Below are 14,586 nucleotides of genomic sequence, written 5' to 3'. Positions count from 1 at the left end.
AAAAAATGTGTCCAAAATGTGTCTTTTGCAAATTTTTAATAGCAAGTGATTCAAGTGTTCCTTTCCCCATCCATCGTCTACCTCTTATTTCATTTTCAGGGTCGTGGAAGGAGCCAATCACAGCTATTTACAGGCGAGGGCGGGGCCACCTAGGGGCAAAAATAGGTAGATCTCTCTCCAAACAAACTTTTGGCCAGTTGCAGCAGCACGGGGGTCACTGACAGTTCTCTGACTACAGCCACCCACCTTCTAAAAACCAAACCGTCTCCATGACGTGAAAGAGAAACTTATAAACCCCAGATAGTAAAAGCAAAGATTTGAGAGATTCAAGTGTTGTCAAAAAAGACAAACAAAACCAATGACAATAGCAGAAAACTGAAAGCTAATTTTAAAAAAAAAAATCAGTAGGGATTGGTTTTGTCCTGAAGTAAAAAAAAACACCTTTAGTCTGTTTCCATGGTGATGTAGGAGGAGCCAGCACCAAGCTCAGCGCCGTCATCTCTGCAGAAAGTGTCGTCGTTAGCCAACTGGGAGGAGGAGGAGGAGGAGGAGGAGGCAGAGCTGCTGTTAGGAGGTGGAAGTGTGGGTTTACGAAGTTTGTCCTGACGGTGGTAAAACAGGACGTAAGCAGCGTTTGTCTGCGAGAGAAGGAGAAAGAAGACGAGAAAAAGACGATGATCTCTGTGACATCATCACTGTTGGCCGAGCCAATGTACGCTGTTTCATTCACTAATTCAAATTGTTAATGAGGTATATTTGTATAAATGGTTAATTATATTCATAATTACACAGTTATATGTATAACTGCACGAGTTATATTCATTAAAAAAATTTCAACAACGCATTATCATCATTGGAGTGTCTTAACCTCACTAAGAAAACGAACAAAAACATCATTGGTAAGATTAAGAGAATCATAATATAAACATAGCAATATAAAAAAATGTAATAAAAAATCTTAAACAGATTAACGCAGACTTCATTTAAGATTTGAAACCTTAAAACTATCACGTTCTCCTAAAACATCTGGGATCCTTTAAGCTTTCTCTCGATTGAAAATTCAAACGTTGTAAAGACGAGACACTGACCACAATCTGATCCTCGGAGGCAAAGGTGACTTTGCTGTCGTCAAAGTAGTACCACTGGGCGTTGTCCTTGTTCTGAGCGTAGCTGGTGTCTGAAAACAGAAAAGACCCAACACCTGTAAATTCAAACAGTTACCAGGACGGCAGCTCATCATGTGTTAACGTTCCACAGTGAACTCCAGTAGAACCACTTTACAGTTAGGAGAAGTAGTGGGACCACAACTCACATTGGGATTCCTTTCCTAACTTCATTTTTCGCCACAAGTACTGACATGGGTACTGATGTACTCACTGTACATCAGTACCCATGTCAGTAGCCTACACTAGAACATTGGTAACATCATAATCTAGGACATGAGGACATTAGAAGAGACTAAGACTTACTCCTAGGAGCCATAGTGGAGCGCAAAAAGTTCCCCAAAAAACAACACAAACCCTAATCCTATCGCTAGCCCTATCCCAAACCGAAACGTTGGGTTTGGGATAGGGCTAGAGTTAATTAAAATTAGGGTTAGCATGAGTGATCGCGAAAGGAATAGAGTAACTTCAGATTAGATTTGGGTTCAGGTTAGGGATAGAGTTAGTTGGGATTAGGGTTAGGCCTAGTGTTCGAGATAGGCATAGAGTTACTTCAGATTAGGTTAGGGTTCAGGGTAAAGATAAAGTTATTCAGGATTAGGATTAGGGTTCTGTGGTGTACAACCGGCAAATGTAAACAAAGCCGGCATCCGTTCGGAGCGCAGCGTGACAACGTATTTGTTTCCCGCGCGACGACAACAACAACGGTACCAACAAGAAACGGTAGGAATGTGTGTATTTTCTTACAATGTCCATCTCTGAGTCCTCCGTAGTGATTGGACACAGCGATGAGGTCATAGTAGCTAGGAGGCTCCCCATCCTCCAGGTGTTTCCTCAAGAGGAAGTGTGAAAAATCTAGGTTTCTGAAAAAAAAAAAACAAAAAAACAACAAGCACAAGACACAGTTTGAACCTTTGTGAATAAATGGGATTCAGGTGAACTTTGAACTTTCCAGGGTGAGAGGTCTGTACCTGAGAGGAAAATCCACGATGCTGTCCAGCTTCTCTCTGGTGAACTTGGTGTAAGAAAACCTCTTCAGGTGGATGATGAGAACTTCAGGAAGAGACCACAGGTCCAGCTTCTTAGTGGCTAACTGGTGTTTCTTGCACACAGGACAGTACCTGAACAAACACACACACACACACACACACACACACACACACAGCAATGAATGACGTTAAAAAAAACCCGGATAAATAAGTCAAGGTAAGAGACAGCAAAAAGCAGAATTAACAAAACATCTATCTTTTAAGTAAACCTAATAAGCCAAGAATGTGCAAAATGAAAAGAAATGAATTAAATCAAGAGGATGGCTGATAGCTAGCCACGAAATAAAAGTTAGCCATCAATACTACAAAACATAAATTTAGAGCAATATTAACTTTTAATATTAACAATTAATTTCCAATTCCGATATCAACCGATACCAATATACATAGGCCGGGTAATATTTATTTATCTGTACACATTACTGTATAAGTATGAGATCGATTAAATGAGCTCCAATCCTGCCATCTAGTGACTTTCACTTCAATATACAGCCGTTTACCCACCAAAATTATTTTTAGAGCACACATCATTTGGCGAAACCCAGGCATTGTGTTATCGGGTTTCCATTACCGAAGGAAAAACCGATGAAGATCCTTACAGGTATTACATAATATGCTAACATCGGGCCGGTAATATCAATCGGCCGATATTATTGGATATCCCTGCGTGAATTATGTGAGATATACTAAAGCACCCGCGGGGTATGTTCTAAAATAAAACCTAGTCAACAAGAGGGTTTGTATAGGTGTATTTTGACTATAGAAAAACAGGTGTTTAGTAGAAAGTACTAGAATGGTTAGTTATTAGTAACGCTGAGCTAACACTTTAACAGGTCAGTGAAGCTGACCTGTAACTTTGTCATTGCACTATGTAGGGCATAGGTCACCAATGTGAACTTAGTCAACAATCAGTTCCACTTGATGATATTCAAATGGATCAGTGACGATGGTAAGAAGAGTGTCTACTGTTGTATGTCCCAGAACTGATTATTATTACATTGTTCAGGAAGTCAACATAATGTAAAGCTTTGTCAAAGAAATTATTAAACGTTTATATTTGACCTGGAGTGTCGCGCCGGCGTGTGTTTCTGTGTTTCTGTGTGTGTGTGTTACCATGGGTTCTCCTCCTCCAACGTCTCCACTGTGGTGAACAGCTCGATGCACTCCTGCAGTTGAACCGTGGTCTGCTGCTGAGGAACATCCATGCTGGGGTGTTTTACATACTTCTACACAGAACACAAACAAACAAACACAATCGTTCAGTCAATCATCTCCATCATTGGTTGAACTGTATAACAACACAACAACAACAACATTCCGTAAAAACGACCTCTGCTTCGTTCTCATTGTAGAACCTCTTCTTCATGTCTGGGTCCCAGTCGATGGCCACGTACGGCTGAGCTGTGGAGACAACAGTCGTTACTGGTGTAATGTGTGTGTGTGTCTGTGTGTGTGTGTTCAGGTTTGTCCACATTTTGACTCACAGCAGAAGGACACAGCACTTCCTCCCTCTCCCATTCCTCTCTCTGTGGTCCCGTTTGAGTTGACAGCCTGGATGGTAAACAAGTTCCTCCTCTTTTTATGACACGCCCTCCTCTTCGCCGGCTGTTCAACAGTCAGAGGGCTGGGAGACCGCGCCGCCTCCTCCTGCTTGTTATCATTGTCTGTCGTTTCATCGGGTTGGGCTGTGGTCTCAGTGGGCGGTTCTGAGTCAGAGCGGCTTGATCCTGCGCACTGATCCACATCCTCTGGACAGCTGGCAGCAGCGGCGGCGGCGGCAGCAGCAGGCTGGTCCGCCTGGTCCTGAGAACCGGTACTGGTTTCACTGTCGGCGTTGTCTACGGAGGGTGTAGAGTTGTTGAGGTTGGGCACCAGGTCTGCAGCGGAGCAGCTGGATATTTGGCTGCATGCTGGAGCGTCGCCGTAACAGAGTTCCGAGGAGGAGGGTTCAACGTTGTCCGTTTCCTCCTGCTGCTCGTCTGAAAAAATAAATTAAAAAAAATCAGAGCAGGGGAAAGAACGATGAAATGAGTTGTGAGGCCGAGCGACAGGAGACGATACCATCGCTGATGCCGTTTATCTGGGTCTTGTAAATCTCTTCCTCATCGTGATCCTCCTCTTCCTCCTCCTCCAACTCCTCGGAGGGATCAGGAGGCCGCACGTAGCGACTGCAGAAACACACAGAACCACATGTTTTTCATACGCAGGGAACCCGACGGATTTTTAATCTGCTCTCACTGCAATCTCTGACTCACGCCAGTCTCTGCAGGAAGAGGTGGTATAGCGCCTCCTGACTGCAGCTGCTGCGCGGCAGGTTGAGCAGCAGCGGGTGTCCAAACAGCGAGGTGCCGTACGTGCTGCTGCCAGAGCCGTAGTCTCTGTACTGAGAGCGCTCCCGCAGGTAAAGGGCCAGCATTACGTGCTCTTCTTCGTCCTCCGGCTGCGGCTGCTGCAGCTCATACCTGCAAATACGAACAGAAATGCAAATGAGCACACGCACGCACGCACGCACACACAAATAAACACGGACGGCAAACAAAGTGTGCGTGTTTACTCACACAAAGATGTCATCTCTGTCCAGGATGCAGCTCAGAGATTCCTCAGCTGTGTAGATTTTATAGAAGCGATGGTTAAAGACATCGGCGACCACCATCTGTACACACGAACATACAGCATTATGGTTAATACTCTCATCGACATGCCTGGCCTGTTACATGTCAGAGGATTTTAGATCAGGTGTGAATTAGCTATAGAAAGACGCACACAAAAAAAAAAACACTACAGTAGGTCAGTGGTTCTCAAAGTGGGGGTTGCAGATGGCGACAGATCTTAAAATCTTCACGGATTCCAATAAAAGTTATTGCACTTTATTGTTAGAAATAAAGCTGGGATTGGATGAGTGCTGTGAACATTTACTACTGCACGTTGTCCTATCTACAAAGGCCTACAAATATAAGTAGGTTAAGGACAAAGTGAAAGAGAGAAATCAAAATGAGACGTGAGAAATGAGTTCCTCTTTGGAGGCGCTAACATGAGTAAAGGTCGAGCTAAACAGACACATACGTAATCTCACTCTTCTCTTTCCTGCTCACTCACACGTCGTTTAAATACCCCAAAATGCCAGAAAGAGCAGTACGGACAGTACGCTCTAGTACAGACCTGGGCAAACTACGGTCCGAGGGGCCCGATGTGGCCCGTTTGGCATCATCGTTTGGCCCTCGTATAATGGCCAAACTTGTCCATTATACTTCTGACGTTTCCCTGCAATGCCAGCATTTTCCAAATAGATGGCGCAGAAGGCTTAAAAACATTTTAGCATTTTAGCATATCACGCACGACTTTTACATGTCATTTATCTTACTTCGCATAAACACCGCCATCTATCTGCTCTTTATTCAAATGTCAAATTTTTAACCCTACTATAGCCAGCGCTACCTCAGGTAAAAAAACCAAAATATGTGCAACATCGCTCACTTTCACGAGCAGTATTCTTCACTCGTTCAGTATTTCACCAACAACTGTAATATGTGCACTTATTTCATTGTTATTATTTCACATTTATATTGGTTTATATCTGCAAACACAGCAGTAAAAATGTGAATCCTTATCTAAAGGGCAGGCAGATTATAGTGTTGTACTTTATTTCCTTATATACTCTGTACTGTACTTTGCTTCTGTAAACACTACGTTTCCACACTGCGGGACAAATAAAAAAAAATCCTTATCTTAACCTCACTCTCTACCTCCATCTCCCTTCCCCTCTCACCTGTGTTGAAGGAACATCAGTCATCTCTGACAACGCTGAGCACAGGTCCAACACTTTCCCACTTTTAGGCACAGTGACGCGATGCTGCGGACAACACAACAATGACGTCATTAAGGTTTATTGGCTTGTGAAGAGAAAACAAACGTGTCCGTGCAGCGACGTCGGCGTTACCTGCACGGGCTTGGAGAGAGGATCCAGTGAAACGAAGAAAACCTCCATCACTCGTTCTTTGCTGACAGGAAGTGGGACGCTGAGGTAACAGAAGGGGTCAAATGTCACCGAGACCTTGTGGCACTGGGGACAAACGAGGGTGGATTTGAAGAGACCGTGAAATGTGTCCACGATCACCGAATTGTTCCTCCTGCGGTGGTTGCGCCACGCCTCCTCTGCCACTTCCTGCAACACAGAAGAAGAAATGAAAACCACGGCATGATTCGATTCCTTTGTTAATACCGTAATTTCCGGACTATAAGCAACTACTTGATTTCACACGCTTTGAACCCTGCCGCTCAAACAATCGTGCGGCTAATTTATGGATTTTTAAGGGTTAGCGAAGTTCATACCGCTAGCCATCAATGACTTTTCTGGTAGGCTTCTGTGTGTTATACGAGTAGCATATGTCGTCCTGTCATGTTGAAGTGTGAGTTGGTTATACAGGAGCTGTTAAAACTCTGTTTCTGTTCTGTTGTGGTCAATGGGGCTGATAATAAAGACACCAACTTCTCTGTTTCTGTTTACCTCTGCTGCGGACAAGCACAAAGTGAAGGGAGTTAGCCCCGGAGCTAATGTTAGCTTCGGCCCTGAAACAGATCAATAAGTCTCCTCTGTTTATTCCAACTACGGGGTGTCGAAGCAGGAAAGAGCTAACGTGTAACCAGCCATGTTACAGGCATGGGTATAAAAAAAAACATTTATTTAATTATTAAAAAGTAAAAAAAAAAGCTTCCTCTGTAAATATCCCATGTTACAACCAGACCTGTGGCTTATAGAGAAGTGCGGCCTATTTTTGTACAATTTTTTTTTTTTCAGAAGTGCGGCCTATATATGTACAATTTATTTATTTTAAATTTAGTGGTTGCGACCTATATTCAGGTGCGCTCAATAGTCTAGAAATTATGGTACTTATATATTAAGGCGGCACAAGACTTAATACTGAGGCATACAGTGTTTCCTCTTTCTAAAAAGAGTTCAAATGACCTGAAGGTCTACGCATGTCTGTGACAGTTTCAGTCTCTCACCTGGTCCGGTCGTCCCTCTGCGTCCCTCAGCTCGATGTATTCTTTGTTTTTGACTCGGTTCAGATCTTCATGAAGACCGTCCAGCAAAAAAGACAGAAGCTCCTGGCTGTCGTGCTGCTGGTAACCGAGGAACTGAGATGCAAAGTGACCTACTTTTGTCTGGACACACACACACAGACACAAAGACACAGACACATGATTCTTAGTTATGTATAATGCCTGTGTTTCTCTTCAGGTTAAAGTCTTGTAAATGAGTTACTTTGGTGTTTAAAAGACGACCCCATTCTTCCCAACCTCCTTCCCTCATCTTTCATCTTGTTGTCGTTACCTTAAAAACACGTGGGACCACTGAGTAATGCCGGCCCGACCACATCTGTTTGATGACATCAGCAAAGGCCTCTGCAATCTCACCCTTCATCCCCAGCGGGTTGGTGAAGTTCAGCTCCTCCAGGTAAGAGTTCTGCTGGAAGTACTCAGTGAGGGGAGGAGTGTTGCTCAGACACTGCAGACACACACACACACAGGCATGAGTCACAACAGGTTCAAACTAGGGATGTCTGATAATATCGGCTGAGCAAAATTATCGTTAACGCCTGGGTTTGGCCAAAGATGCTGGAATTGTTTGTAGGGTGCTGCGACGTTTACCACAGTTTTGGGGCAAACGGATGCTTATATCGGTATCGGTTGATATCTGAATTGGAAATTAGGTGTTTGGACAACATCGGCCTATCTAAGTTGCCGTATTTTCTGGACTATAAGGCGCACTTAAAAGCCTTTACTTTTCTCAAAATTGCGCTTACTGAGCTCGAACGGATTTTATAAAGCCAAACCATGCTGCGCATCGACATGACGGCACTCGACTGAAGCACACCGGAAGCCAACAATGACGTTTAACTCTATTGTCACAATTAAAAGATGCTCAACAACAATTGTTACAGCAACGTCGCGTCGTGCCTCCACACACCCGGAGACTCTGCGTTGTGGTTTTATATTGTCGATGTATGTTGCGATGTAGGACGACCCAGACGCATGGTTGTCGACTTTTTCGTGGTCAAAAACTTTTTATTTCTCCGTTTTTATCGATACAGGCAAAAAAAACATGCGCACTTCCGCACGGAACAGCGTCAAAACAACAATACGGTGACCACCCACAACAAAAATAGTGACAAACGCCTGACTCCGGAGGGGCGAACAACCACAACAGCGACCTCCTGTGTCCAACTTAGGTCACTACACTCTTCCACAAATCTCCGTCCCTATTGATCTGCGACGACCGCTGACTGTTTTGTTTCGCTTAATGTACCTTATAACCCGGTGCACCTTATGGTACGAAATATACGGTAATATCAGACATCCCTTATCATCACCATAAAAGTTTGTAGACGGTTTGAAACAGGTTTGCTCCTGCAGCAGAGACAACACCAAGCAGGTCCCTCGACAAAGTGATGAAGATTTATCAACAGTTCATCCACACCGATCATCAAGTCCGGAGTAACATTATGAAGTGGATCAAGACGAAACCGCAACAACAACAGAAATTGATGGATGTGGATACGAAGCAGATTTATCCAAAAAAACATCAGCATGAGTGATGGTGGTGCAGGTCAATATAATAGAAACAAAAATCACTCAAACAGATATAAATCGGTTGAAATACTTCCATGAAAGCAGACAAATGCGAGTGAAATTGTAGAATAACTGACTCCAAACTTGTACCGTTTCCACATTGGCCCATAATACGGTATTAGCTGCGAACTAGTTTTCCACATTGGCCCATAATACGGTATTAGCTAGTTTTGCTGCTAAAGTAATGCACACTTGCTCCTCCCATTAAAAACGAATGCGCTACGCTGATCACATGACAACGTGTCAATGCCAATTTAGCAATCATTCATCATTCCGAATGTGACCAAAACTGGTAAGAATGTGAAGTCGGAACCGAAGTGTATTTGCTACGCTTGAGCTTCTATGGATTGTTCGAATCGAGTGTGAAAAGGGTATTAGAGCGTGCCTAGCACAGCCATGTGACTGATGGTGTGTCTGATGATGCGACTTTGAGCAGAGGCATTAGTAGTAGGCTTCGCTGATGCTCTGCTCATCCCCTAAGAGTGTGTTTGTTTGTGCACAGACCTGCAGAGCAGAGTTCATGAAACAGGTGTTTCCCAAATTGGTGAGACCACAGACGCCAGGCTGTCCTCTGTACGAGTCCTGCTCCTCGACAGAGTTTCTCCTGAAAACAACCACAAGAAGACGTCATCAGCACGCGCAGGTCATCACAGGTTAGGGAGTGTCCTGAGTAACGTTAGTTAGCAAATGCCCAGTGATCTGAATTTACATAAAAGTGTCGACAAGAGAATAAAATATGACAACAGAAACAGAGGGTGATCTTACATGATTTGAGGTCTGGAGCTCGGCCATGTGCCGTCAGCATTTCTTGTCTCCATGATCACCGTCTGAACACAGACGCACGCATGCACACTGTCTCCATGATCACCGTCTGAACACAGGCGCACGCACGCACACAAAAAAACCCCCCACATTTTTACAGCATTATTAAGCACAGCGAGAGAACGTGTGTTTTCATGTGTGTGTACTTACCATCCCTGAGCTCAGACAGGCGTCCAGCACGCTAATGTTGGTGTTCCTGAGACGCTCGCAGCTGTTGTCTGAACTCTTCATCCAAAGACGACACTCGGAGCCCGCAGACACGGAGAAGGCCTGACACATCGACCTCTGGATGGCGTCTAAAACACACGCACGTGCAGACAAACCTGAGCATCTTACGTACCTTTACCGATTTAAGTCATACATTTAACTTTTTCATGAAGAAAAATATATATATATATAAACCACACACACCAAAGAGAAAATCATTCTTTTTCATTACAGCCCACAACAGTGGTTGATCCACTGCTGCCCATCACCAAGTTCAAATATGTTGTTTTCAGCGCCGTTAAAACTAACACGATAAAGACGGTCATTAAATTGTGAATATGAATCTAATTAAAAATAGATTTTAAACATTCATTTTAACATTTTACCACTGTAATTCCACTTACATTCACTCATTGTTGCTATTTTTGGTCAAATTTTTTCAGCAATGGCCAAGTGAAAAAAGTTCCTGAAAATTCATTTCAAAATAATTTCACCAACTCAGGATCAGCTTTTGATAAGTTACAGAACTATTTAATTTGAAACATTAATAGACCAGTTTACTTAAGTAATGGTCCGGGTAATTAAAACGATGTTTATAGCTTCCCCTGCAGAGCTCCGGGTGATTAAAACAATGTTTATAGCTTCCCCTGCAGAGCAGGAAATCGACAAGCTACACATTCTGTGTTAATGAACTTTAGCACAAAATTCCAGTTTACTGGAATTCTAAAGATTTCTAAAGAAATCTTTAGAATTCCAAGATAGTGTCGACAGAGACCGACACGCAAACTCACAGATCTTTTCCGCACGACTGAACTGTGCTGTGACGACATTTTCCATGTTGCTGTGGAGACAGAGAAAGATCTCCACGGGGTAAACCTCCACCTTTAGAGTGCTCGGTAGGTCTACCACCTGAAACACACATACATAAAATTGTAGTTAAAATTGAATGCCAGTGGGAGGCACTACCGAGCCTGTCAGTTCAGTGGTCTTACCTTGCGTTCCAGCGCCGGCTGACTGTCAACCATGCTGTACCAGGACAGCAGTTTGTGCCACGCCTCTGATGGCAACAAGACAAAGTCTTCGTTCTCTACCAGACGTTCCTTTAGGTGAAACGATTCCAGATCTGGAGATCGGGAATGACAACAATGTAAAAGATCAATACGTCACATGACGTGACTGTAGCTTACAATCCATGCCAGTCACGATCCCAGGTGAGGAGATCGATCGTACGGAAGACAACAAGCACAATGATGTAATCTACAAGGTGAGGATGGGCAGACTAGGAAGATCATTTGTTGTTTTCAAAACATCAATATGTTGGAGACATCTTAGCAGTCTGTGGTTGCCAGTTCAATATACTTGGCTGTATTTTGCTGTGGGAGCAGCATCAGTGCTGGGAATGCCAGCAGGGTCAATAAACCCGACCAAGATTTTTTAAACTTTGGTTTCTTATTGACATTACAAAAAGGCTCAAAATTAGTGAAGTAATATATAAATTTCCCAAGTACGGGAAAGTACTATGACGGATTTGACACAGAAGCAAAACAGTTTCACTTTAACATCAGTACGCACTTGTAAAAGGACTTTAGGGAAGGGTTTATGTCTGTCAGTAAAACTGTCTGAATGTAATAAATGGGACCTTTCAACCACCAGGCTCCTTTTGGATATGTGGCCCTATGACACTTATATGATGTATTATTTAACGTATTTAACATATTTAATGTATTTTTGAAACAAACATCAGGTTCAATTGAAAAAGATCTAACGACAGAACATGTATAATGATGTTAGAAATCCAGTGAAATTACAAATACATTTTACCACAAACTAAGCCAGCTGCCTGTGGTAACTTAGACCTTTGGTCTACCATAAAGGCCACATTATGACCAGAACGTTCCATAACACTGACCCTCAAACAGCTCGGTGTTGTCAATCTGACCGGGAAAGGACGAAGAGTTCTGGTCTCCTGTCTCCACAAACTCCTTCCACTGTTCGAACCAGTGTCGCTCCAACACATACCTGCAACACACACATGGTCCACGAGGTGCATTCAACCAACCGGCAAAAAAAAACAACAGTCTATTTCTGTCAGTTTGCTGTGGAGTGATCCAACAACAGCCACTTAAAATGGTTTAAAAACAGCAGTTTCACTATAAACCAACATCTTCAAAGATGAAAATGATACAAACAAAGGCAAAGGGGCTTTCCTTTCATCATCAGCATATTCATCTACTGAATCTGAGGGGTTAACAATGGCCATATGGCTAAATGTGGTATTCTACTGAATCTGAGGGGTTAACAATGGCTATATGGCTAAATGTGGCTTCATCAACGCAAGTCCTGTGATATTCTTGCAGCTAGAATCACACAGGACTTGAACGCGTCTTCTGTCCTGTGACTGGACCTGATGCTTCCCATGCTTTTTGATGTTAAAAAAAATTATTTGATCGATAAGTTGAAAATCATCTCACGTCAAAATAATCATAATCAGTTGTAGCCTTACGACTCCATGACCACAACACAACCCAAAGTGTTTTTTTAAAGACCCGTACTGACCATTCTTAAAGCCAACGGGGAAACTCACAGATTGTTAAGAACGTGTAGTAAATCAGACTTTTTGATTTTAACTCCAAAAAATAAAAAATAAATAAAAGACCCTTGGGCATTTATGAAGGCTAAACTCCATGCAGCAATATGACAGATTTCTTTAAGCAACAACACTTCAATCACCAGGTGTTTTTTACAACACAGAAAAACAGAAATGGCAAAATAGAAAAACCTCAATAACGTCCCCCACGGTCATTAATAAAAGATGTATTCAGTAGTACAACAGCAGTACTTCCAGCATTTACTATATGTTGACTATTTACTCTGGGCTATGATTGACAAGGCTACCACAATCTTGGATTTAGTTACTGGATTAAGTGACTGGAAGTTATATAACACAGTTTGCCAAAATGTTAACTACATTTAAAGTATGGCGTGAAAACAAATTCAAATTTTAGAATATATAAATATAAATAGCTTGGTCCTGTGTTACCCCATGGTATAAGTATTTATGTATTCTTTAGACTTCTTTAGACTTCTTTAGAAAGCGAAATTTGCTCAACAAAAGTGACACAGCTGGTATAGCAGTCTATGGAGAATTGCATTTTTTTTCTTCCTTGTTTTTTTTAGTGTTCCATCATTTTCTTATCTTAAAGCCATATCATCTTTAAAAAATTAAAACAAATATGATGATCCCCCTCCTCCTGTTACACAGCTGAACTTTTAATTTTGTACATTTATTATGGTGTTGCTTTGTCTTCTAATATTAGATTTTTTTATATATTACATTTAAGTTTTTATATAACGGAAGTTATTATTATAACCAAGTGTCATCGTCCCAGTGTTATTTTTAATTTTTAAATGTAGTAGTGACTATATTAGTGGCATTTATAAAGTGATGAAAAATTTGAACGACTTCCGTTTACATGAACTACACTGTATATATGTATTCATTTATTTTGAATGAATGAAACCGTGAGTAACCGTACTGTGAGCTTTCTAATGTTTTCTCGTGCATTTTGTGATAATAACGAATGCAATGACTTAGTCATATGGAAAGTATTTTTCTCCGAGCGGACCCTGAATACGTCTCCTCATCAGGTTGATAAGCTAACGTTAGCAGCGGCAGCTAATGTTGTGTTTTTAGCCCGCCTCGATGCAGGAAATGCCGAGACCAGGGTAGTGTCGATTAAACAAAAAGTACAGAACCATGAAATAGACATATCTACGCACATACACATATCAGTTCGTTGAAGCTACCGTAAAACCCGGTTAAAGAGTCGTGAAAATATCGTGTGATGATGCTAACACGGTTAGCTCTCCCACAGTTGCTGTATGTAACTGTGTGTTGGTATTTGGTTTCTGTATTTTCATTTTTCTCCCATTTTGTGTATCTGTATCGGAATCTCACCAGCTGTCTCCCGCACACAGTTCGGTTTCCCGCAACAGAGACTCGATCACCCGCCGCTGGGTCTCCAGGCCCGGGGGCTCCGCTGTGGAGCAGTGGCTGTTGAACGTCATGACTGTGGGTCAGTGCTCATAAAAAGGCAGAGCGACTTTCACAATGAGGCAGAGGTGGATAAAATCCACCGTCGCATTGATCGACGGCGAAAGGAAAGAAGCTAGCGCCGCTGCTACTTCAGCTGGAGGAGCTGCAGTGTTTGCGGAAGTAGGAAGTGGTTCATTCTGGAACTGTGACGGCTTCCTGTTCCTCGCCACACTTTTTTGCCAGTGGCCGCGCCTGCTTCAAAGGAAATAAATCGTTTTGATAATAAGTACAAGTTCACAGTACAATCACAAAAATATTTAAATCGTATTTTACCACAAATTTTCCGTTTCTTTTATACCCATGTTATTATACTTTACTTTTCCAACACAATCATGTATTACACTTATTATACTTTACTTTTCCAACACAATAATGTATTACACAGTGCCTTTTGATGTCAAATAATTAACTGGAAAGATAATGCAAACCAAGTACTGATATATTATAACAAAAAAAGACAGAACTTATTATTTAAATCTCTAAATTTAACTATCACCCTATTTGCTATAGTCATATAATCCTTTACGATAAATTGTAATTAAAAAAACATATCAGTGAAGTAAGAAGGCAGGTAAACACAGAGCCTTTCAATTATTTTATATGGAAATAATGATTTATT

At 42.1% G+C, this 14,586-nt stretch overlaps 2 protein-coding genes across 4 annotated transcripts in view; one reads left to right on the top strand and one right to left on the bottom strand.

Moving 5' to 3' along the window:
* LOC103384526 (ER membrane protein complex subunit 3-like) overlaps positions 1 to 935 on the top strand; it is a 629,629-nt gene extending 628,694 nt beyond the window's left edge. For 2 of the 3 annotated variants that reach the window (XM_008318069.3, XM_008318070.3), the window contains exon 10: positions 100 to 436. The gene's annotated coding sequence lies outside the window, so the exon portion shown is untranslated. Of the gene's footprint in view, positions 1 to 99; positions 437 to 468 lie in introns of those variants that run through there. The other variant, XM_025059670.1, reaches the window with a different exon arrangement.
* On the bottom strand, positions 444 to 14,125 carry usp11 (ubiquitin specific peptidase 11). Its single transcript, XM_008317973.3, has 21 exons — positions 13,830 to 14,125; positions 11,781 to 11,890; positions 10,864 to 10,994; positions 10,663 to 10,780; positions 9,815 to 9,960; positions 9,608 to 9,669; positions 9,347 to 9,446; positions 7,545 to 7,718; positions 7,217 to 7,375; positions 6,150 to 6,374; positions 5,979 to 6,062; positions 4,771 to 4,865; positions 4,468 to 4,674; positions 4,274 to 4,380; positions 3,697 to 4,191; positions 3,543 to 3,613; positions 3,326 to 3,438; positions 2,135 to 2,284; positions 1,911 to 2,026; positions 1,089 to 1,177; positions 444 to 638 (listed from the first exon to the last, which is right to left on the bottom strand). Exons 1-21 carry the CDS (start codon positions 13,937 to 13,939, stop codon positions 444 to 446), a joined length of 3,057 nt encoding a protein of 1,018 aa, XP_008316195.1. The 5' UTR covers positions 13,940 to 14,125.
* Between the last annotated feature and the right edge of the window lie 461 nt (positions 14,126 to 14,586).

The sequence above is a fragment of the Cynoglossus semilaevis genome, chromosome 10 (assembly GCF_000523025.1).
Source record: "Cynoglossus semilaevis isolate Cse_v1.0 chromosome 10, Cse_v1.0, whole genome shotgun sequence".
Classification (NCBI taxonomy): Eukaryota; Metazoa; Chordata; class Actinopteri; order Pleuronectiformes; family Cynoglossidae; genus Cynoglossus; species Cynoglossus semilaevis.
The sequence above is the reverse complement of the archived record's forward strand: the minus strand, read 5'-3'. Positions and strand labels throughout refer to the sequence as shown.

Excerpts from the sequence above, each read along its gene's own strand:
- usp11 (XM_008317973.3), bottom strand. The coding sequence starts at position 13,939 with ATGACGTTCAACAGCCACTGCTCCACAGCGGAGCCCCCGGGCCTGGAG. Across the intron at positions 4,866-5,978 it reads CTGATGTTCCTTCAACACAG|ATGGTGGTCGCCGATGTCTT; the intron begins GTGAGAGGGGAA and ends TCGTGTGTACAG. Across the intron at positions 3,614-3,696 it reads AAGTGCTGTGTCCTTCTGCT|CTCAGCCGTACGTGGCCATC; the intron begins GTGAGTCAAAAT and ends TTGTCTCCACAG.